Here is a 25,432-nt window from a genome sequence, read left to right as displayed (position 1 = left end):
AAACAGGCTGATTGGAAAATTCACCATGGTGTCGTTGCCAGTTTGCTCCTCCTCAGTCACACAGATACCAAATGTAATAGTGCATTAGGGCAATCCTCTTCAGTACTAATTGGAAATTTCCAACTTGGCCATAAGTTGCCATAAAACAGTCAGTACATTTGAAAACCAACCTAAAAGTGCCTTGTGGAGTTTTCTTGTAAACAAAAGTTGTTTACATTAATTGTTTCTTACCAAAACACACACTGTGTATCCTTGAGGTTTAACAAAACATTTGCAAAGCTGATTTTAATGTTTTAAATCCTGCATTGTTTACATCCAGGTTTGCTTGCTAGCTGTCCTTTTTGTCACTGCCTTTGTTGCCGCCACCAACTGTTGATAAGCAGGATGCGGATTGCGCCACCTGCTTGCTTGCACTTGTGCATCTGCTTTATCATATTTACAAACAAAACAAGGACCCACACATATAAACATTGCCACATGGCACTGCTAAAGGTCAAAACTCTACAGGCTACCTTTAAGTTCAATGACTGCTGAGTTTACAATGTGAATTGTGAAATTTTACACAATTAACAAAGTTCAAAGAGCAATTTAACATTCAGTTTGAGCATAAATATAGCCGTGTCAGCCTGTTATGATGTGTTTTGAAATGCTGACTTCGAAGGGGGTAGCGCCTGTGGATTGGGACACAGCTACAGAGTCCTGCTGGTTTTTATTCCAGCTTTTGAGAAAATGAGTTACACTTGGGAATGAATACAATTAACTACCTGGTGGGATGGAAAACCAGCAGTTCTCTGGGTTTTGAAGACCCACTCTGACAGCACCAGCAGTCTGTTTACAGTTCAGTGGCACATTGAAACACAGTGCAGTTTAAGAGAGTGTGTGTGTGTGTTTGGGGGATGTATGTTCCTGTTAGCAGGAATTTGTGAAAATAGCATGTTAACATTTTGAAGGCAAAACTATTGGGCTCCAATGTATTTTATTAATAGAATGCAATTTTCTTTGGTATTTTGAATAATTTCAGTCATTTTTGGCAATGACATGTTTAAGCACTGCGCACAGGCACTAGAAACCAATTCCCCAAGCAAAGCATCTGTTTTGTGTTTACCAGTGTCACTTTGGAGAATGCCTTAAGGCTTGCTGGCTGCTTACAAATTATTATAACATCACTCTGCATGGCAGTGGGTTATAGTTCTATCACCTGGCTTGAAGCAAAACAAACAAAAAGAGGCAACATGCACCTCTTCATTTATCCCATCACTTTCAGGGGAGCTTGAAAGTAAACTTGTAATTTGGCAGCTGTGTAATTATAAAGTACTGATTAGTACATTTTAACTTAAGTATGAACTGTGTGTGATTCAGTGACAGACTCGGTATTCAGTGACTCTCACTTCCATCTGCAGGCAAACAGTCTCTCACTCAATGCACTCTTGTGGCTTCTTGCCAACCTCAGTTGCCGCCCACTTTGATGTGGGTTTGGGATTTTCATTTTTTGTGTGCATCTTATTTATCACCAGCTAAAACTCCCTCAAGGACAAGTTTTTGTGCAAGGGTGGATTTTTGGAAAAACTTGCAACAACTTTCTCAGTAGCAGCACTACCAGTGTCAGCAGTCAAGCTGATTTAAAACAAACGTGCAATATATTTGACAAAACAACAACTTATGTTTTCACTACTGCTACATACTGCACATACAATTTTGACTTTAGTTTGACTCATGTTGTCACTGTTTTTCATAAGCATGGATAGGAATAAAACTTTAGAAATACAATTTTTGTAGTACTATGGGCAACGTTTGCTGTGCACTCATGCCCTAAAAATGTGGTAAACAGGAAGTCACCCTCTTCCTTGCCCTGGTTTGTTGTCAGTGTCAGTGAATATGTAGGTGCATGCCAACTAACTAATTAACTAACTGACTGTGCCACAGCAGGCAGATGGTTTTTATTTCTTGGAACTAAAACAAATGCTATCTATATGAAACACATTTAGTGGTCTTGGATATTGAGCCCTCCTTATTGTAAAATCCATAAACAAACAGCACAGGGGCCTAGCATCATCTTTATTACCAAAACAGGCACAATTCATTTATTTTTTTGGAATTCTAAAATTGAACGAATCAAGAGCTGACAGTTTTTTGTTTTTTTTTTGCAATTATTATTATTATTATGAATAATTTATGATTTTGAACAACTGCATATCTGGCTCAGTTGATTTTATTTTTTTTTAGCTTTTCCTTGCATTCACCCTTCTGATTTTTATATTCCAGCTAGTGTGCTTCCACTCTCACCTTTTTTTAATGAATTCAGGAATGTCAGAAACAAACAATACTGATGCCACTGTGCTTCAGAGATATGCTCTGTTGTTTAAGAATGCCAGGGTTTGCTGAAGTGTTATGGAGTTATATTTTTGACTTAAGAAGAAACAGAAAAAAACTTTACACTCAAAGAATCTTAATGATGGACTCGAGCAGATACACATAACATTTGAATGTATGTTATACAGGTTAGATTGCATACTGTGGCTTTAAAGCCTACGCAGTATATTTACCCAGCTAGAACAATGTTATTTTCCTCCATGTTGTTGACATTATAGTTTATCTGGCTGAAAACTCCTATGTGGGTATGTGGTGTTAGTCTGTCAGGCTGTTGATGTTCAGGCCACATCGATGAGAGCCTCTCTGATCAGTCTACCAGGGGAGACTGAGTCAGTAGATGAGGGCTTATTGTACAACATATCTCACCTAAAAAGTGCAGATGTTGCTCTGTGTTTATTTAAACCCTTCTTTGTATTGTACAAAAAACACAACAGGTGCAAGACTACAAGAATAGCCTTTTCTTCCAAAAACATCTCAACACAAAGGGAGATGCCACTCAGGTCCTCGGTCTCACACATCCAACATGAGAACACAAAATGAAGGTAGAGTGTTGACAGGAATAGAGGGCACTTTAATGCAGACTGAGCCACAGAGACCGAAATGCCAATCATTACTAATCAAATTGTTTACTACATCATGAATGGCAAGTGCTGTGCATGAGAGATACCAATAGACAGCAGGAAAAGAGTCAATTGTAGAGTCAGTGCTGCAACACGACGTGAAAATTTCCCAATCAATGAGATAAAAGATAACACTGAAAACAGTCTGAAAAGTCATTAGCCCAACTGAGACGCTACAAGACATCTCTTCTTGCTTGTCAACTTTGCTACTGCTCCCAAAAAAAAAAAAAATAAATAAATAAATAAAATTGAATAATTAAAAAACAAAGTGGAATATCAAAGAAATCTTTTTGGGTTTAAAACAAAACACCACTACTGTTAAAATATGCATTGTTCACTAACACAGATTTCTTTCTATTACTGTATTTTTTGCTAGTCTTGCATCTTGTGTTGATAGAGAAACAGCACAACTGCCTCGGGGAATGAACTGCTTTTGACTTCAATAACATGTAACATATTATGTAGAACTATTTCACTACATTGAATCTAAAACAGAATACCATTATCTTGTACTGCTTTGAATCAGTGACACAGTCCACTGTTGTATTACATAAAAAGCACTTGTCAGACTCTCTCACTGAATATCTTTCTGGCACAAAACAAACCAGTGAAGTCAAATCTGCCCATTTGTAGAGATCTCTTTTGAAATATTCTCGTGCAAATAGTCTGTCTAAAAATGGATCGCTGCCACTTGGAATGCAAGACAGTACCTCAGTTACACAGTATTGCACTGCATTGAAATGAGATGCATTGTTTTGCTGTACCATCTGCTACCGCCAAACAGGTGTGACTCAATTCAATAATATGATGAAGGAGGCAGTTATGCATAGGCTTTGGCAGGGCATTGAATATCATATACTATAGGTGACATTGGCACACTGTATATCAAGTTGTAGTAGATTGGTTGCCTTCTTTTAGGAATGTGATGTAGGTGTTGTGTGTCTTTCCATCATGCTTTAACACTTGCTGTGCTTTGTTTCACTTCTTTGTGTCTTTTTTGCACACTAAGTTCAATGTTTTTAGGTTATTAGTTGTCAGCTGTCTGTCGTTTAAAACATGCTGGTCATGCTACGTGTTTTTCACATTTTGATAATGACATTGTGTAATGGAAGCATTTTTTTTTTTAAATCGCTATAAATAACTCAATTATTGTTAAATCACTGTGAAAAGGAAAGTTTTTATTTAAAAACCCAAAATCAACAATGCCTTGATCCACTCGTATTTCCCTGTGTAGCTGAAGTCTGATATAGCTTATTTCTCTGTGCCATCGACCTCCTCTGTTGTCCAAAAACTATTAAAAACACATCAATCAGCCACAAGTTGACATGTTCCTTCATTACCATGAACATGAACACACACGCACACACACACACAGAGTAGTTTATTTTGTGTCAAAGACGGTGCCGTAAATACTCCGTAGTTTACCAAATTAATCCACGGTTGAAAATAGTCCCCAACAAATGCACGATTTACTCCTGTTTGAGAAACATTTGCTAAAAACGACAGTGACCAGCTGATTTACGTTATTAGTAGGAACAAACAAGTTTGGGGCTGAGTGCCGCAGGCAAGGTAGGGAAGTTGGAAAGTATTGTGAGACGGACTAATGCATTGTTGGTTTTGGTCTTTTTAAGGCATTTGTTGACAATAACAAAAATATGACATTAAGACATTTTCCCCAATTAACTGATTAATAATTTCCTGTGGGGCCAAAGGAGAACTGCAGCAACAAGAGTAAAATTTGAAATGTCGGCATCTGCTATTATTTCCATATAATAGCAGATGCAGATGAGTAAAGCTCACCTGCTGTGGCTCTGGTAACTTTTTACTTTCCGGGGATGATTCCTCCGTCTGATTCTGGAAGCAGTCGCCCCCAGCCTATAGGAGTAAAGGGAAAACATCTCAGTGCAGTGTAGAGAACACATGCTGGGAAGTTGACACAACTTCCCAGCATGTGTGTATTCAATGAAAACACATGAGATGAATAGACCCTTATCAGTGACATTAATATGCCCTCTTGATTTCCCCCCAAAAAAGCTACAGGAAGTTTAATTGACTTCTTTTACAACCATAGAATCATCAAACTAACTTCCTCATTGATTTCTGACAGTAATTTAGGTAAGCTGTTTACATGTGTACTGGACAAAAAAATCATTTATATTAGTATTACAGATTTCTAATGATGAAACTATCAAACACTGTATGTATTAGTCATTCAACTATTAATTTTGTTGTTGATTAATTTACTGTTAATTGACTGAGTTCAAGTAATTTACTAAGCAGAAATGCCTGACACTTGCTGGTTCTAGTGAAGATCTGCTGTTTTTCTCAGTATCATGGTAAATGGGTTTTGGACTGTTTTTTGGGAAAAAAACAAGTTGACAACTTGAAGATGTCACCTTGGGCTCTCAGAACTTCAGATGGGCATTTTCTGACATTGTAAAGACTAAACAATCATTCCCCTGCTGTGATATACTTGAAGCCATTTTGCACCCATGGTAATAATTTTGCTTTTATGCACATTGTTAGGGTCAAAACATAGCTTTGTACAGGATGAACACCAAACATGGTCACTACAAAGTCCATTAAGTACTCCTCTCTAATCTTAAGTAAATTGTGAATTACTTGCTTGAAGCACCTGCTGTGCACAAGAATATTTGGATGCATCTAACCACATGCAGGACGACAAATGACAAATGAAGGTGAACGCCTGGGTGCTTCATACCACCTTGAGACACTCTCAAGCCTAATGCATTTTGTATGAAATATATATTTCAAACAGTTAAGTATGAGGTATGTCTATGAAAAGCAAATCATTTGTTAGACTGCAGCAAACCTATCACATTTCATTTTCAAACTGAAGCATAGACTGCAAGCTATCCACGCTCATACAAACTGTCTCTCCTCATTTTCTCCCAGCCTACAGGGAGAGGAGGACAGGGGGAGATGTGTCAGTGTTCACGAGCAAACACAATATCTGAGTTTCTGTTTCAAATGTGTCTCCTCTTATCTGCATCAGAATGTTTCTCCCTCTTACTGCAGGAATTTTACAACCCTGCCAAAATTATATAATCAATTATGGGACACCAGTGAACATTGTTTTTGGCACGATTTTATTAAAGAACAATCTCTTTGACACGGTTTCCAGAGGGTAACTTCCTCTCTGGGTGGCATCCCTCCGTACTCCCCTGTCTCCAGTGGTCTATCAACTTATATCTGTAATAGTTCTTGATAGCCATTTGTCAGAAATCGTTATGGACCCTGTTCGCTTCCCCTGCTTTCTTAAAATCCTCCTGGTTTTGACAGGGTTGGAGATACTCTATTCGGAGCGTCCCTGATAACGGACTGCTCACAGTTGCCTGGATCTTAGAGAAGCAAGGCTGTGACTATAAGGTGTCAAAGTCCTTCACAAAAAAATCTGAATAGGAGAGGTCAGTGACTGCTTCTCTCATTCCTTCCTCAATAACAGCTTTCAAAGGGCCAGTGAGGCACTCAGCTCCCTCAAATGTTCCAATGAAGATCCTCAGTGTAAAACAGTTTGCACTGGGAAAGTGCAGTTGTGAGTGAAAAGCTCTTTGAAGTGAGTGTGAATGTGCAAATTTTGTCTGCAACTGCAGTACTCTGCCAGTTAAAATGCATTGCTGGAATCCTTCTTAGTGAGATTTAAGGCTGCAAAAATATTATATTCATTATTGATTGATCTGTTGCATTGTTTTTTCGATTAATTATTTAGTCAATCACCAGTTCTCACAGCCCCAGGTGATGTCTTCAAATTGCTTGTTTTATTTGACCAACAATTCAAAAACCCATTTACAATGATAAAAGAAAAACAGCAAATCCTCATATTTGATAAGCTGGAAGAATGTTTGGTCAGAAAACTTTTTGTCCGACCAACAGTCCAAAACCCAAAGCCATTTTTTCAAGAAAGAATGGCAAACAAGTGATTATCAAAATAGTTGCCAAATATTTTTCTGTGGATCGATTATTCAACTAATTCTTTCGGCCCTACTTGTTACCATAATCTGTTTATAGTCAATGTTTGATATACCACAAATCACTAAACTACATAAGAATCATGCTAGTTTTATAGAGATCAGACAAAAGAAGTTATTTGAAGACAAACTCCTCTACAGTCTAAACCCTAACAATGTTCAACTTAAAATTTATAAGAGAAGCTCAAAACAGGAAATGTTTGGCATTTTTGCTCGATAAATGACTTGATTAATTGAATATCAATCAGTCCTTTGGTAATGTGCAATAAGAACTGATTCAACAAAATAACTGTAAAAGTTGAAGTAGATAAAAACTATTAACTAAAGAATATATCATCAAGCTGAAACTAGTTGCAGTTCTTGCATCAAGTTGTCCAATTACCGAACCTAATGACACTTGGAGTAAAAGTTGCTTGTTTGATTTCTGATGAGGGACTTGAGGATGAATTCAGTGAACAGATGAACCTCATGGATACGGGCCCTCAGGTCACATAGGCCATTATAGTTTAATTACTCTAAAGGCTCACCTTTTCCATCTGGCACTCTTTAACTCCGCCGCTCTCTCTCCTCATTACTCCGATGTTCATGGGTGATTTACTGGCTGAGACAATTCTCTGAACTTTAGAGATATCCTGTAGAGGAAAAAAAGAGAACATTTCATCTTGGGGTTAAAAATAAATTGCGTAAATGGCAGAAGTAGCAGTGGCTCTGGGGTTCTTGAAAAGTAAACAGAGTTTAAATTGCTTTTTACTGAGTTTATGGTTTGTTTTATTATCTTTCATCATATTTTAGTTATATGTAAAGTGCTTTGTAATTTGTTTTGAAAAACGCTACATAAATAAAAGGTATTGTTATTATTAATAATTCATTGAAGTGACCCACTGAAAAAACAGCCAAAGCAATGTCGAGATAGTGGGAGGAAAACAAGATGGACAGTCAGAGATGAAAAGGCTCTCTGGAGGTAGTAGAGCAATCTATATCACCACCACCTGAAATGATGTCCATATGATAAAACATGACTCTTGGGAGGTTGATGTGCTTTGAATCAGTGGTGCAAGAAATGCTCTATTCTAGGGGCCAAAAAATTGTAAATAAAAAGTAGATTTCAGGAGGGTTACATGGCAGGCTTCTGTCAACTTTTTTTCCATCACATACAAGACATCGTCATTCAAATTCTAATTTATTTTGTCATTTATGTGCACTTGCTGGCAGTAAGATATAATCACTTATACAACAATATATTTCAAACACTGACTTCATTAGAAGTGTCCATGGTAAATAGGGTCATGGCTGTATGTAACTTGAGAATTACATAATTTGTCCGAGGGAACATTGAGTATTATATTCTAAATAGTCTACGGCAGCAGAGTAACCCAGTGCCAGTTGTTGTGTTGTCATAATATACAGTAGTTGAGGCTATTTTTTTGGAGACCTAGTAATATAAATAGGCATCATTGAGAACGGCATTGCCCCACCTCCCCACTTATAAATGCTCACAAGCATCCATATCAACTGACTTCTATCTATCTAATCTTTTATATTTTTATATATATATATTTATATATATTTATATATATATATATATATATATATATATATATATATATATATATATATATATATATATATAATATACGATAGAAATGTACGACAGAAATGTTTCAAAATTTGGCATCAACAGAAGTTAGTGGATATTCTTTGCCAGCAGGCTCCCTGACAGTGTAGTTTGGAGAAGACTGATGTCAATAATAATAATAATAATAATAATGTGTGGTAGAGAATGTTTCCTGCTAAGGACCCTGAGTACAGCAAGTGGCTTTACTTGATCCTCTTGCATAGGGAATGTTGACATTATTTAGGGGCAGCTCAAGTTTTCACCCACACTAAGGTACTAACTACTCACTACTCCAGCATCAGGCCCTCGAAAAGTCAGCTACTTGGAACAATCTGTACAAGCTAACTGTAGTGTTGATCTATAGGCCAGTGGCTCATGTAGGCGTGATTCACCACTAGAAAGGCCAACCTGTCAATTGACATGTGTTCTGAAATATCTCGACATTTAAAAGCAGTGCAGAAAATGTACATCTTTGACTTTTCCTACAATCACTTCTTTCTTTCTTTTAGACTTTCATATCATACATGAGCATTTGTCCTATTATTTGGACAGCCTGTTCTGATATAATAATGAGAAATATAAGAAATTATGCTTTGACCAGATACTATGTTTTTTTTCCCCTGCTGTCTACCACATATTCTCCAGTAAGCACCAAGCAGTAAAAGAAACTGAGTTTGTACAGCAGATATTTCTCCAAATGTAACTCTGTCTGCTGTAGCCAGTCTTCTGCACAAAGCTAGTACATAGTACCTTCTTTAACTGGGTCAAAAGTGGTCTCTTGAGAGCATAAAGCAAGATGAACACAAGCAATCTTAACCTGTCACTGTCAAACTCCATTCTTACTTTGTCAGCTGAAACAACATCTCTTTAGGCAGGTTCAGTGGAATTGGCTTTACTTGTGGAAGTGACCACTTTTGGGCATTCCTCAAATCTGCAGAATTTTACAGTACAGCAATGGAAGAAGGAAGGCATTTAACATGCTGTTCTGTCTCCTTAAGGCCAGTTATCCTCCAGTAGAAACTTGATAAAGTGTTTATAACTGTAATTGTAAATTACATTTAAAAAAACAAAAAAGTGAAATAATAAGAGATTTTTTTTTAATCTGAAACCCTGCATTACTTCTCAGTAAGGTTTCGCACATTTCTTGCATGATGTAAATGTTACTCAAACATCCAAATTCAGCTGATAAATATCTTCAAGCTACTTTTTTTTTTGCACTGTCAACCACCTACTATCTCCTAGTGTGGCAGAGATGAATATCCCGTCGATTTATATAGACAAGAAAACAATCATAAAAGTAAATAGTAAGTGCTGAGAGCAGGGCAATGAAATGCCTGATTTCTCCTCCGGCACAGTGCTCCGAGCATCTAAGACATCATCTCCCATTATTCTGATGAAAATTGCATGCTATCGGACCACAACACTTGGCTCTCTCACTGAGACTGTTAAATATGAAGCAACTTCCACTCCAATCTTGCTGATCTTTGCATCCTCACACTAATGAATCTTTCACCACCAAGAGGTTTTTGTGTGTGTGTGTGTGTGTGTGAGGCAAGGTCTGGGAGAGTCTTATCTGTAGTGTCTACCAGAGCTTAAGGCCCATTATGTTAACTCAAACTACGAGTGTGAAGCTCAAAGTGGTGTCAGTGAGTGCTTGAACAAACATCCCTGCACGTACCCACTTTGGATTTCAAAAACACAAAGTGGATTTTAGTCTAAGTGTACTCAGGAAACTCAAATGTATGTTTTATCACCCAGTTAACGGATAAAGGCCTCCTCCATATGTTAAAAGCTTTGGAGCATTTTTTTTGCTTTCTACATTGGTGGTAGTGCCATCACAGCCTGCTGTGTGCAAAATAATTGCCTTTTAATCACCAACAATAATTAGCATATTATTAGCCATGCGTTTTCAGAAACATTAGCATGTCTAACTAAATGCATTCAGCTACAATTCACTTATACTAATGTCAGGTTCAAAACTAACAAACTGGGATAAAGGATGTAATAATAACACTACTGAACGCTTAACGCTGTTAATGAGCATAATGACGAACACCACATGGTCATCAAAGAGCCAAGTTCTTGACAGTTGCCTCTCTGTCATTGGATTGTTACCTAACTTCTCAGCTGTGGGCTGTTTGGCTCTTTTATGCACAGTAAGTGCTATTGTGTGTTTTTTTTTTTACTACTTAATTTGAGATAAATGTGGCAGTGATTTAAATGAGATTTGACCCACCTCCACATGCACAGGTAGAGTGGACAGATGGAGCACCCCAGTAATCTTTTACACTGAGGGCGCGCTCAGATTTATCAGACAGCCCGTCAAAGTGTACAGCGGCTACAAGAGATAATGGAGCTAGCAACTGTTCACAAGTGGAGTGTTGCTATTTGTATGCTAATGAAGTGGGAAGTATAAACTTCATTAGCATAAAAAAAATCAACCCACACCTACCTTGAGTTTCCTTTACTTGCCTTTTCTTTTGTGAGATGCTTATTTTGCCTGTGTGCTTGCATTTATTTGGCTCACAGTAATGAAAGCAAGATGACGGGGAAATACACACTTGTTATAATGGGATCATCCAGTTTTGCTGCAAACACTGAGAAAAGTTTAAATGTGGAAAGAAAGTGTCAGTTACAGAATATTGTTTTTTACGATGGCACAGCAGAGGGACAGTGGTGACACGGGTGGGGATGGCGGTACTGAAGCATGATAATAAATAAAGAATGCAAAAAAAAATCCTCAAAGTGGCATGTCAAATCTCTTAGGCACGAAAGAGACGCACAGTAAATTGTGACTGCTTTGAGGAGAGGAAAGCCTCTTAAAGACAGAATTGCTCACCAGGATCGTGGCCGATAAGGCACCGCGGTGCTGTGGCCGACTTGATGATTTCAAAGTGACTGCAACAACTGCTTTTCAGAAATCAGAACTAACCCAATCTCTGATTGAGGTTGACATGACTGCTGCTTGGTAGAGGGAAAAATAACTGAAGGTACTATGAAGTATATTTTCAAGAAACAAAAGTGATGTGTATATTCTGCTGCATTTCAGTTCTATTTTATTTAGGTATGGAGAATCATAGAAATACTTGTAGAAATGTTAATTTGAATCAGTCAGTATTGGTTGGTTTTGAAGAACAAAAAGGTATTGACTGGGTAAAACCTTGACACTTGATATGAGTCCTAAATTGCAAAGTATTTCACTAGCAAAACAAGAAGTAATATCTACACTGAAGGCATAATCCTATTTTTACAATGAATCCTCTTGGCAGTCCCCCTTTTTTTTTATACTGCTAAAAGGGATTAAATCCTGAGCCCTTAGTTGAGTCTACTCTGACCTTGACTTAGAGAGGCTCCAAACAAAGACTGTGTCACATTGAGTTAATAATTTCATAGAGAACAAATTTTAAGTCCAATATACCGAAACTTCCATAATGCCCTAAAGTAATTGGGCTTTACTTCCAAAGCTACAGCACCATAGAATATAAAGACTGACATACATTACTTAGACTGCTGCTTGATTTAGACATGTTATTATTCTGAACAACCTCTGGAATCGTGTTTGCCCAACTGTTATATTTGGTAGTAATTATTTCCTGGGCTATTTCTCTCTGGAGAGTGATACTCTGGGCATCAGATTGACAAATAGCCACTTGAAAAAGAGGTAATAATCGGCTAACACTTAAATTCATATCGCAGACAGTGCATTATGTGCGCTCTGATGGGTGGTGAGGTGAATATTGTGGCACCGAGTTATATTCCATGATGTCACCAAGCTGGGAGTTACAGTGTGAAATGAATTTCAATTTGAAAGTGTTTACACAGAGAGAAGAGAAAAAAAACAGCAGCCTGCTTTATCTTATCTGGAAAGTCGGAGGGAAAATTATACTTCATCATTACAGAGTCAAATCCCAAATCCAGCTTGCTTTCCATTTTCACTTCACAAAACAAACGTATCTTATTTTCATCCAAGACATTGTAGCTGACGTGTGTAAACTGGGGTCACCTCAAATTGACCAGATATTGTGAGGCAAAGTCAGTGCTACAGTTTAGGTTTTTTCATAGCAAACACTTTGACATGTCAGATCAGAATCAATATTAATGAAAGCACACAGAAGAATTTACAAATGTATTTTGGGATTTATATATAAATGACTCACCACAGAAATATTATTCAATGCACAAAAACATTTATCGTTGTATATAAATGTAAAACAAATCCACAAATAAAAATATAGTTCACAAGTAGAAAAGGTTTCAGTCGTAGTCATCCGGACACTGTTTTCAGAATCAAGACGTTTCGGACGTTGCTTCCGGATGGGAGCCGAAACGTCTTGATTTTGAAAACAGTATCCAGATGACTACGACTGAAACCTTTTCTACGATGGAACACTCCTGGACAAATGAGGGACTACACCGTCTATAGTTCACAAGTGTATTTCTGATGCACACACAAATATTTCTTGTTTTAAATATATGTACTAGAAATCCATAAATATATGTATGTAAAAGTATTTGCAGTAGTTTTCATCAAAAACATATTTGGATGTTGTTACATTTATATACAAACTGTTGATACTGACCCACCCCTACTCTGCCTCTGATTGGCTATACTGTTCCAGGCATCTGCTAAATGCTAACGCTAGCCTAGCTATGAAGCTAACCGAACTAGACAGGCCCCGGAGGAGAGCGACTCAGCCATGGCAGCTCACATTGTTGTTCCCGTAGCACCAAAGCAGCAGAGAGAAGCTCACCGTGCTGGCTGGCTAGCTAGCGACCCCTGCAGGTGCTAGCTAGCTGTTGTGCCAGTTTGTGGAGCTTCTCTCTGCTGCCAATCAGAGGCAGAGTAGGGGCAGGTCTTCTTGCAAGGCATACTTTGTATGTGATTGGCTGAAGCGGAAGGATCCATCTGATTGGCTACAGATAATTCCCCGTTTGGAAAAAAATGCATTTGTGAATCGAGCCACGGCAGGGGAGTCTCAAAAAATCCACACACAAATGCAGTGAAGTTCATAAATGCAGTATCAACAGTTTGTATATAAACGTAACAACATCCGAATATGTTTTTGATGAATATTGCAAATACTTTTAAATGCATATATTTGTGGATTTCTATTACATTTATTTAAAACAAGAAATATTTGTGTAACTCCATACAGGTGTAATTAATAAGATTAATGAAGACTGCACCCCATTTAGCTCTACCTGTTCCAGGGCACTACAATTTTGCTTGTTGGCTCTCTGACATGGCCTACTGCTACACAAATGGAATAGAGCCATTTTCATGGTGTTAATTACACCTGTGCTTTTCCTGCTATGACAAGTCAAAATGTCTGCTGTGAAAAAGACCCATTGGTCATGCTTCTGGTAATATCCAAGGGCTGTAGAAAGGCATTTTGCATTCAGTCTGCATTGTTCATTCAAGGCCCCTGTGAATGAAGCTGCCTTGGGAAAAAAAATAAATAAATCAATGTTCCAACACTGCAATGAACCATGATGTTCACGGCTAAATTATTACATAGATAACAGCGTTGTTAGTTAAACTAGCATTGTTAGTTAAACTATAATTGCGGTAAAATTTGAGAGTAATGTAAGTTGACAATTTAGGACTGATTTTATATCCATATACATACAAATCCACCAAAAAAAAAACAAAAAACTATCAGACTGAGAAAATTATATTTTCCCTCCCTTTGCACATTCTAGTAATGTCAGGTTTTAAAGTTGTTTGTTTTTTACATTAATGTTTGGTGTATGTATTTTTTTGCTAATTTGAACTCCAACATTAACAAAGTGATTTAAAAAAAAAAAAATGTAATTATCTAAATCACATAAGGAGAGGTCATGATTTTGTTACCACAAATGCATAGTAAAATGACAAAAAGAAAAAAAAGCTGAGTTATTGCTGTTCAGAAATGTGCTTCCTAATAGTTTTTTGATTAGAAAAAATTATCGGATAGTGAAAAGAGTGCCACCTTAATTTATTTACTAAAGCTAATTATTTGCATGGCAATATGTGTGAAGTTACGAGATAGAAAAGAGAGAAGTATTTATTTTGTTTAACTTTTGATGAATAAATGTGCTTTCACTGGTTTTTGAGCCATTGTAAAATCAAGATGTCAATTATGATAATGATATGATAATGTAACTATTTTTAAAGTGTCAGAGCCTTTTCAAAGCATTTAGAAGGCGTGTTTACTTCATGATGAAGAAGATAAACACTTTACATTGTATAAATGCTAGATATAAATAGTTGTCTTTCTGGCACCTCATACAGCAGGACCTCATCTACAATAGATATAAATTAGAATGAGCATATCACTCGACTGATTCATTAAATATAAAAAGTTGGATTTTTACAACAACCAAGGCCTTCTTTTAAATAAACATTAAATCAGATAGAACTGAGTGGAATACTGAATTACCTTGGCATGTGGCTGCTGGAAGGTAACTCTGGAGCTGTTGATGAGTGATGAGTATCTGAACAAGTGGGTGGGGGAAGTGGGAAATCTGTGACTGCTGCTGGGCTGGTTGTGCAGGACAGCTGAGAAGCAGATGTGAACCGTGTCCTTCAGCGCCTTCATCTGAGACTCCTGTCCCCAAACAAGATTACACACACAAGATTTCTGAATCCCTCCATTCATCCACATGAGAAATTTACTTAAGCATTTAAGCCATGGGAGACCATGCTTTTAAAGTTACTTTAGAACAGCTAGGAGGCATAATTAGGCAAGACATGAAGTGGAACTTACCAGAGTACTGAAAAAGAATGTTCAAAAGATCATTTACTTTTAATCAATAATAATAATAATGGCAAGAATGATTGGTTTAATTATTTTACATTAGCCTCTGTTGTCAATTATCCTGAGCACCAGAATTACCTGTTTTTCTAATCAGCACTTTTCTCCCCATGCATTTTTGACTCATCTAACTTTCTCCCAGTGACAGTGTGTCAATAACCATATATAAAAATAACATTATACCCCATAAATTAAAGCTGCTGCATGTGTTCAACCTGCTAAAGCTAACCATTTTGAAAATATATCCTCCCTCACATTTTGGGAGTTATTCAGATTACTCTATTCAGTGTTTGACATTGCAAGGTTTAAATGGGTCAGATGAGAGAGACAAGATTAGTTAAAGGTTATACAACTTACAAATAAAGAAATGTTACAAAGTATAATAATTGCAACAGGAAAAAATTAAATAAAATCCTTGGTATTCATTGGTAATTTTTCCTCTGTTATTCACCTTATCAAGTGCAGTCTTCTCCAGTTCTTCCTTGGCTATAGTTAACTTGTGCTCCAAGTCCATTAGCTGCTGCCCCTGCAGAAAGACATGACTTTTGAATCAGCTGAAGCCTCTTTGTTCTGTTCAAACAAATCATTTCTCCATCTCCACCTCGTCTCCCCAGCACTATCAATAACACAAATTTATAGCACAAAGGATTAAGACTCTTCTTTATTATTTTGCTGATCATCACTTTTGTCCTGACTTTTTAAAATCTGTATTATGACACCTCACCCACATGCTTATACACACTGATTGAGCTCTAAACCTCATGTCCATTATACGCTCTTAGCACTCAATATATTCTCCTTGTGTCTTTAAACAGGAGAGTACTGGGATCTCATAAACCTTCATAATCATAGCTACATTATATTGCTAAATTATTTTGTTTTTAGTGCTAAAAGGCTTTGGTGAATAATGCCTCTGGTCTATTTCATGGAACACAGAAAAGTGCAGAATCCAGAGGGTGTAAGGAATCAGATAAGCATATGTTCATTCAAAGGCACATTAAAAAAGATCACATCTGTCCTTTAGGGAGAAGAAAGGTTTAAATAAGACCCCCTGAAATCATCAAACCCCTTAATGAGCATCATTGCGGGAGTTTAATCCCTGAGCTGAACAACACGGGGGCAAATGAGCCAATATAACTCCATATGAGGATCAACAGAGTTTCCTCTCAAGAGTCTTTTATTATTGATAAATTCATTAGCAAGAAGAAAAGAAACTTGTATTGGGATCATTTGCATGCACTCTGTGTAAAACTGGCCTGAACTTTTATTGGGTGTCTTTTACTGGCCTCTCAAAATGATAAACTGCATGGGCTTACATTCTGAAACACCCAAGGTCAACTAACCCAACAAACAGCAGCCACAATCTCTGGAAAAAGTGTATGAAATTTCAGAGATGGGTGATGAGGCTGATTGATGGATTTTGGTGAGTTTTATAGACTTATGTGGTACCTCAGTAAGTTTTGTGACAGTGGGGACACTTGGCATGTTTGCCGATTTCATCTAATTTTCATCTCGATTTCTGCCAGCAAAATGGTAATTTTAATGATGAACATGTCTGTCGCTTCTACCACTCAACGGGGCAGCTGAAACAAATTTTCCCTGACAGATGAGACATGCAGTGACAGTCAAGGACAGGGCAACATTCACCACTATGAGTTTTCAAAGAAGCCAAAGAATCAAATCTGTCTTTTTTCATTTACAGGGAGTTTAGGACAATCGCACAAGAAATATTGCTGTTCTCAAGAGGGAATCCAAAGGTAATACATTTTGAGGAACAGTTCTTTAATCATGGACACAAAAGCTTGTATATAATCTCTTAGTGGCAAATGGCAAAATCATAAGTATTCACTGATACATGTTTGAATAATTTTCAACATAATGAGATACTGACGGGTACTGATAAAAAATAGTCCAATTTCAAAGAGACTGGCAACATATTCTTGGATATTTGCCATTAAATTACTGGCAGTGGACATTATAATATGATGTTACCAAAATAATTAATTTAGAGTGCTCCTTCAGAGCACCAATATAAAATTCTGCACTTTGAGCTGCCTGAAACCTTTCTGCATATGTATATGTGTTGGGTTCAGAAGAAATTGCAAAACAACGCCAAGTGCTGGGTTTAAGAAAGTAGAGTACTGAATAATCATCCAATCCAGGCTGCTGCAGCCTGCTCTTAGTTTGTCTTCTAAAAGATCTGAAGACTGTTTGTAAGTGCATGCGCGCGGGTGTGTAGCATTACAGAGAGCCATTACATCCATTACACAGAGCATCATCAGCGGATCCTCAGAGGACTGCGAACGCATGGCCACTGACCCAGAAATGCTGACTTTCAGGGTTAGTGCCTACAAGTCTAAAGCTCCATATTTCTCTGCTGAGTCCATTATAGAGGTGTGGGGTCAGTGGGGTACTAGCCACTCTGCTAGACGAGGCATGCAACTACATCAAGCCGTCATCTTTCTTTTCTGTTTTTTCTAAGCTGGAGGAGAAACAGCTCTAAGGGTACATTTAAAAGTGGACTGATGGAGAAAAGAAGATATGAAGGCTTGAATACGGCTCTTCTGCCAAAAATATTGTGTCGTAGGGAAACGCAGGGAAGGCACCGTCAGTTCATCTGAAGGCTTTAATGCTATAGCTGAGCAAGGAAAGGCGAACCTGCCTGTGTGTAGTATTTACAGTGAAGTACTGGGACTGCATGGTTTAGATTCACAGAGTTGGCCCTCTTTTTAAGTTGTCCTTCAAATCTGAGGGCTATTATTGGAAAATGATCCAGTGAAGAAAATACTGGCTTCTTTTCTGGTACTGTAGGTGCAGTATGTCCTTATTTTGTGAATCTGCAATATTGCATTTTGTAACCTTTTGTTTTTGTAGTTTCACAATTATTATTACTACAAGTATTTTTCTGTCATGGCCATACCTGTCAATTCTAAGAAAGACTGAATGATTCCCAAGATAGAATAATTACGTTTTGAGGCTTCTTGACTTTGTTGTCTTCAGTCTTGTCAGGTTGTTGTATTTTTGTGTACTGTGACATTGTGCTGCAAAATGCAGTTTGATATGGTACAACAGCCGTCATAACCAATTCAACTGCCTCCCGGTCAAGGTGCCTTGACTGACATCCCCCCTGTGCGGCTGATGACATTTCCGTATCTTGAGTAACTCTTCTCTACTTCCTGCTTCCTCGTCCCCCACTGGGCTTTTTATCACAGTGTATGTGGAATACATATGAGTTTTCAGGAATAGCCAGAGGGATCGGGGGACATGATGCATTTCCCTCTGACTTTTCCATCAGAGAAACAGCAGACTGTCAACTCCCAAAGATGACTGTTTCTACAAGACAAAGAGTGATCAAATTAGCCTTATCCTTCTGCAACTGCAAATCATCAAAGACCATAATGTTTTGAAGGTCCACGTGAAATGTTTGGTGACATTGAGCAATAAGGTTGTGTTGGGTGATAGACTGATGCAATTTAGAGACAACGATTTACGAGCACAGACACCAAGCAAACAAGTCAATGCATCCATCATTCACAGGCTAGAAATAGAACAAGGAACAGGACATCCAGGGACAATATATTCAGGCGTTGGGCTAGAAGCATACAATTCAGTCTGTGAGGATTGAGTCCTTTTTATTCATTTATGTCTGACACAGCTTTAGGAATGATGGGTCTGAAGGATCAAAACATACACTTACGAAATGGCATAGGGCATTGTGGCAGAAATGTCGACTGACATTTTAACACCGCAAACAAGGCCCAAAAGGTCAGTCCATGTACCAGTAAATGCCAATAAATATTATGAAAGCACTCAGATCTAAGAACATTTAGTCCTTGCAATACAGGGGGCAGTGGAGTATGTACGGGTTGGCAAAAATACAGAACAGTTTTTTATTTGCCATTGTTTATATTGTTCTTGCAAAGGAAGTATGTGAATTGTATGGAAGCAAATTAAGCTAAATAATATTGTGACCTTGTGAAATGATGTTCACAAATAATTTCACAGCCTGCAGTTATATATTACCTTTTGTGTGCATGTGGAAAAAAATCTGAATGTGTGACTATGTAAAAACTTTTGCAGCTGTAGAAATAATTTGTGTATGTGTAATTAAAATACGTGCAGGAATATTTTCAACAGTGAGGTTTCACAAAGTCTGAGAGGAGACACACAAATGTCCTATCATTGTATTTGTACAAGCATGAATTTTGGCCCTATTTTAACGCATGTGCTGACTAGCCAATCAGCATGCTTACCACTGACCAACCAATCAGAGGAAGTCAAACTGTCCAATCAGGGGGCAAAAGGTTCTAGTGCGTTCTGGTTACTTTGTGCATCTGTAGTATACTGGAGTCAACATGGAGGATCCTGAGGGAGACGGGTCCAGTTTGTTCTCAAGTCTTTTCTGGTATGTAGCAGTGAGCCTCTCCCAACTGTTAACATTTTGAATGGTGGAAACCAATTTCAATGTAATTTTAAAACAGCAAACCTGTATTTTTAACTCATACAGAATTTGAAAACATGAACCAATGTGCGAAATATTTGTGCAGCTTATTTTAGCCCTTATTTTTGGCTAGCTAATATTAGCCACGATGCTATCGCTAGCATAGTCGCTAATGCTAACTTTAACTTTTCACTTTATGAAACCTCACTATTGAAAATATTCCTGCACGTATTTTAATTACACATACAAACTATTTCTACAGCTGCAAAACTTTTTCACACATGTGCAAATTATCTGTGTGCACAAAACTTTTTCACACATGCACAAAATATTTCTACAGCTGCAAAACTTTTTTGCAAAGTCACACATTTAGATATGTGCATACAAATGTTTTCATATGCACACAAAAGATGATATACAACTGCAGCTGCAGGCTGTGAAATTATTTGTGAACATCATTTCACAAGTTCAAAATATTAATGACCCTAATTTGCTTCCATAGAATTGTAGCAGAACATGGTGTCATCTGTAATTTGTGTCTTGAAGATTCCCTTATATGATCTAATGCATAATTCTGTATCATCTTCATCCACCGCTGTCCACATCATTTATCCACATACCACCTATGATTGAAAAGGATGGGATGGATCTTTGTGGAGGGGAAAACAGAGGACAGTTCTTAGGCAGTATGTGGACTAGGGGCTGGCCAATTGACTTTGCAGGCTGCTGACTGGGTGGGACTTTGTAATTGCAGACTGAATTAATTGGACTACCTTGTGATGGGATCATCCTTTCAAGGTGGTCTGAAGTACCTGTTTACCCCTGGTCTGGAGCTACTATAAAGCCACCCCCCTTCAGTTTGAACTTACCTTAAAAATTAAATCCTTTTTCCCGTACCGCAGTTCTTTCAGTTGAGCCTGGATTTTTTTGGACTGCAAGGGGAAGATAAGGAAATAAGTGTTAGCTTATTCAAATAGCGAAATTGGTTTTAGATCACGTAGCAGGATTCTGCCTGCTGCAGCAGAAGACTCCTTTGTAAGTGTTCCCTGGGCAAAGCTCTGGCTTAAAAGGAAGAAAATATCAAATCTCTCCTTCACTGAACTGCATAGTCCACACAATGATGCAGTCATGCACTGGCTTCTTGCCCACTGTCTAAACCTGAATTCTCACTCCCACTACACACATTACCACCACCGTCAGAACACACATGCAGGTTCCTAGGTTACGACGGGCTTATGCCTGTCTTCAGTAGGCAGCACACACACACAAGCCGAGCAGATCTTTACTGCCGCCCCCAAACCGACACAGTGACCAGTTCTACCTGACATTCAATATGCTTCTCCACATCAGTAGGCACATGGAACACAGAGGCTGTCTCCTAGATAGCTTGATACACAGCCATCCTCAAAGCTGCTCATGATGTGAGCATGAACACTGAAAGCCTCCACATGGGACTCTGCAGCAGTTCAGAGGGTTTCTCTCTGTGTCTTCAGTGAGGCTACAAGATGTTTTTATACTGTGGGTATAATGAAGCCTTGCAAGACTAACTGATTAATTGGTATACAAATAAAATTGCCGTGACTCGACTTGAACCCTAGCAAAGTTTAAGTTTTAAAAAGAGAAGATCCATAAGTCAGTGCATCATATTTCAGTCATTACAACAGTTTATTGGAGCTCATATGAAAGAGTATTGTAATGAAAAAATTATTTTTAATACCTCCCTACCTCCCTACATACATCTTTTTTTCAACTTATCTATCTATAGCTCCTTCTCTTTATCTATCCGAGTTTCCATCCACCTGTTTTTATGTGCATTTTCAATTTGCTCTTAAAGAAACATAAGAAACACAAAAGTTTTTACACTTGGCTGAGGAGGAAAAGTTGGTGCATCGATAAAAACAAAATGCGATAATGTTCAATGGAATAAATCATGACATAAACAATGATGAAGCATGTGACTTAAACACACAAATTTCAGCTAGTGTTCCTTAACTTAAGGCATGAAACAAACAAATGTCATATTTTCATGTTTTCCACATGGTTTTCCATAGTTTAAGGTTTGACTGGTGCTCTTTTTAATTACGTCATTTCATTGCACCCTCTTATTCTACAATGATTTTATGGCAACCGACTGGAGAAATGGTGCCACCAACTGTGGCCAGTTCCATTTTCTGGAAATTGGGATAAAATTTACATTGACTTGACTTATATCTCTCTTTCTTTCTACCTGTCTATCTATACCTCTGTCTTTATATCTATCTACTGTGTATCTCCTTTTTTTCTATCAGACTGTGTCTCTATAAACTTCTCTTCCTACCTATCTATGTCTATCTCTATACTTCCTTGACACAGGCAGTAAAAATGTGACATGAGGTCTAATCTTTTACCAAAGCACACTGAACACGACGCTGAGGGACACATTTCACTTCAAAGGGTTTTGTGTACTTGACAAGCACCTGTGCCTTTTTTTTTTTTATGAGATTCTTTATCTTGTTATTCCTCTTCCCAGGGTGCTTCCATGTCCCATGACACCCATCTCTGTCATGTGTAACTGGATTCAAAATTGCATCCTGGGGCTTCTCATAAAAAATTGTAAGGTTAACTAAACACAGAGCTAACTTTAAAACTTGAACTCACAGAGGGCGAGTCATATATTTGATTTGAGATTGTTAAATCTGTTTTTGTATGGCCCAGGCCATAAAATTAAATGTTGACAAATTAATTTTATTTGTATCAGTAAAGTGGAGCTTTTTAGATAGTTGCTGGTAATAGAATGAATCATATGAAGAGGCTACAGAGTCACACGCTGTGGATTGTTAATTTATAAATGCAAATATCTGAATCTCTAAATGTGCTGAGCTCTCAGAATTGCCAAAGCATTGGTCTATTATTTACTCAGAATAAATCATGTGAGCTGTCTCCTCGGCCCAGGAGAATCACAGCAGCATCTGTGCCTTGTTGTTCCTGATGGTTCAAATCCTACAAGGGTGGGACCTGCATTTAAAATAGTTACAAACTAAACAAAATACGATGACATAGTATTTTTTAAGCTTGTTGCAGTTTAACAGCTCTCCTAACTTTTTCCAAAATATTGAAGTAATGCATCACAGAGTCATCGTCCTTGTGAGAATGATGACAAAACTGTTAAATTTCAGCAGTCTCTTCCGAGGCCGGACACATTAATGTGTTCTAGTATGTCTTTGACACTTATGTTCTGCTAGGTTTTTTAGTTATTTGTTGTTAATGACAAGATCAGACAAATAGAGGATGCTGAAGTCTGCCATATTCTGGAGGGATTTGGTCTTTTGAGATAATATATTTGGGGTGCTGTTTTTGTGATTCATTCACTCTTGTTTAGTGTCAGTTGAACTAACTGCTAACCTAATTTACTACAAGTGACAGTATTATGTAGCTATGTAGTATTTTAAGTTTATGGAAAAACCTATCTTTAACTTGTCTTTTGTCCACTTGGGGACAGCGCAACAATCTGTAAATACAAAATAGACTATTATTACCTTTTTATAAAGCTGACAGTCGACACAAAGCAACATTAGCACTCATTTGCAGTCATGTTTGTATCTACTATCTGTGCAGATTAGTTTTTCAAAAATGTATTTTTTGCTGTCAAAAGTGTCAACAGTGTCAACTTTCGATTTAAAGCTGAAGCCGCACCATTCAGTTCTGCATCTAAATACATAATTCCAAAAGTATGGCATAACAGTCTTTAAGGGTTTCTCATTATCCAAGTTCAAATAGCCTACAGTATGTATGACACATCGTGTGAGTGTATATTGAATTGGAAACAGAGATCATTAAAACAAATCTGTAAGAAAAAAAAAACAGAAGAATAGTCAAGCCAATATAGGCAGAGTTCGGTTTAGTTATGAAGCAAATTTGTCAGGTAGATGAGAAACTCTCAAAACTTTAATATGAGTTTGTATTTTTAAGTTGTCAGTATACTGATGTCTGATGAGGAAGGACAACTAATAATTGGCATGCATTGTTACTGAAAAATATAGAAGACAAAACAATGGCTTACTTTTGGCAAAGAATAGATCTGTTTTGTATGTACAGTCTGTGCCCATAACTCAGTGTACCATAAATCCCCCCTGTGAGAGAACAGCACAACTGCTCCACATTACATAAAAGCAGATACAAACAGGTGACATACACCACTGGGTGATGATAGGTGTGCAAAAGTGTTCAGACATCTTCGGCATACATCTGTATGTGCACTCCCAGCAAGATCACGTCAGCATCACGGACCTGCTACGTCTCTTTCCCCGTTTAAACAGATCGCCCTATTTGTTAAGTGTGTCTGATTGGCTGAAGCATGCGAGCTGAGGCAGACCAGTAACTGGCTGGCAGCCAAAACTTACTGACTGAAGTATATATTTTATTTCAATCGCTTCACTCAGGGTAATCTAATTTGTTCAATACGGATAGTGAATGAACTAGCATGGTAATACATTTGTTTTATTTAAAGGATCTGCTCTTGTATGCTCCCTGTGCACATAACTAATTGTATTGTAGGGTATATCACTGAAGCTGAGAGCACACAGAGCTCCCAAAAAAATGCATTATCAAATCAGGCAAACATCAAACATTCATACGTGTAGAAACTCTGCTTTGATTTCTTATTTCTGATTATAGGATGAGGCTTGAGCCATTCTAATATTACATGGCATATATATGTCATCTTTTTGCTGCTTCCTGATAGAACAGAAAAAACTAATACATGTCTTAAGGCTTGGAGATGCACACAGAAAGAAGACTAGAACTATATACGACAAGGGTCATGTGACTGACACAGCTACTCTAAAATGTCAGTGGTTACAGTGGTTATACATCTTCCCTGGTTCTCATATCAAACCCACACTCACCATACTGTAAATATAACTAGTGCTACAACTAACACATTTCATTGTTGATTTATCTGCAGATTATAAAATGTATCTATAAAATGTCAAAATAAAGAAATCACAGAAACACAATGACATCTACTTCAAAATCGGATAGTTTAACTAAATCAGTATGTAGAAAACCCCTGCATGACATGTTAGACTCACTTTAGACACATTTATTAGTACAATAACAAAACAGTTTTGTTTTAGCCAGTTCAGAGAAGTAGACATGGTGTTTGAGCACAAAACATACTGTACAACCTCTCTCTCACTCTCACACACACACACACACTATTAATAAAGTGGACGCGAAGAACATTTATTAAAGCAATTGATGTCATTAAAGACTGCTGTGATCTGTTTCCTAGATCATTAACTGCCTCAAAATACACAAGATGATGATGGCATTCTGCGCCATAAAAAGGCCCTGTTTGGGTCCATTCACCTTGAAATCAGTCATTACAGGAACTCCTCCCAAATCCAGCATATTATTATATTTTATCTGCATAAGGTTCAGGTTACTAGATGTTTACATTAAATCCTGATGCAAGAATGAAATCTAATTTTAGTCAAAACAGAGCTGAAATACTGAAGTGTAACAACATCCTTCATCCAAATGATGACTGTGCAGCAACACCATAAATTTGACAGAATAGAAAATAGGTGATAAATTCATACTATTGAGGAAAAGATGAG

At 37.6% G+C, this 25,432-nt stretch overlaps 1 protein-coding gene across 1 annotated transcript in view; it reads right to left on the bottom strand.

Annotated features, from left to right (window-relative positions):
* Positions 1–25,432, bottom strand: part of luzp2 (leucine zipper protein 2) — a 139,485-nt gene that overhangs the window by 1,195 nt on the left and 112,858 nt on the right. The window contains exons 7-11 of the mRNA XM_044195776.1: positions 20,702–20,764; positions 15,843–15,917; positions 15,017–15,184; positions 7,507–7,611; positions 4,791–4,865 (exon numbers count right to left, since the gene is read on the bottom strand). Of these exons, the coding sequence (XP_044051711.1) occupies positions 4,791–4,865; positions 7,507–7,611; positions 15,017–15,184; positions 15,843–15,917; positions 20,702–20,764 (486 nt within the window). The remainder of the gene's footprint in view (positions 1–4,790; positions 4,866–7,506; positions 7,612–15,016; positions 15,185–15,842; positions 15,918–20,701; positions 20,765–25,432) is intronic.

Source organism: Siniperca chuatsi, linkage group LG1 (assembly GCF_020085105.1).
Source record: "Siniperca chuatsi isolate FFG_IHB_CAS linkage group LG1, ASM2008510v1, whole genome shotgun sequence".
Taxonomy (NCBI): Eukaryota; Metazoa; Chordata; class Actinopteri; order Centrarchiformes; family Sinipercidae; genus Siniperca; species Siniperca chuatsi.
This window is presented reverse-complemented; position numbering and strand designations above follow the sequence as displayed.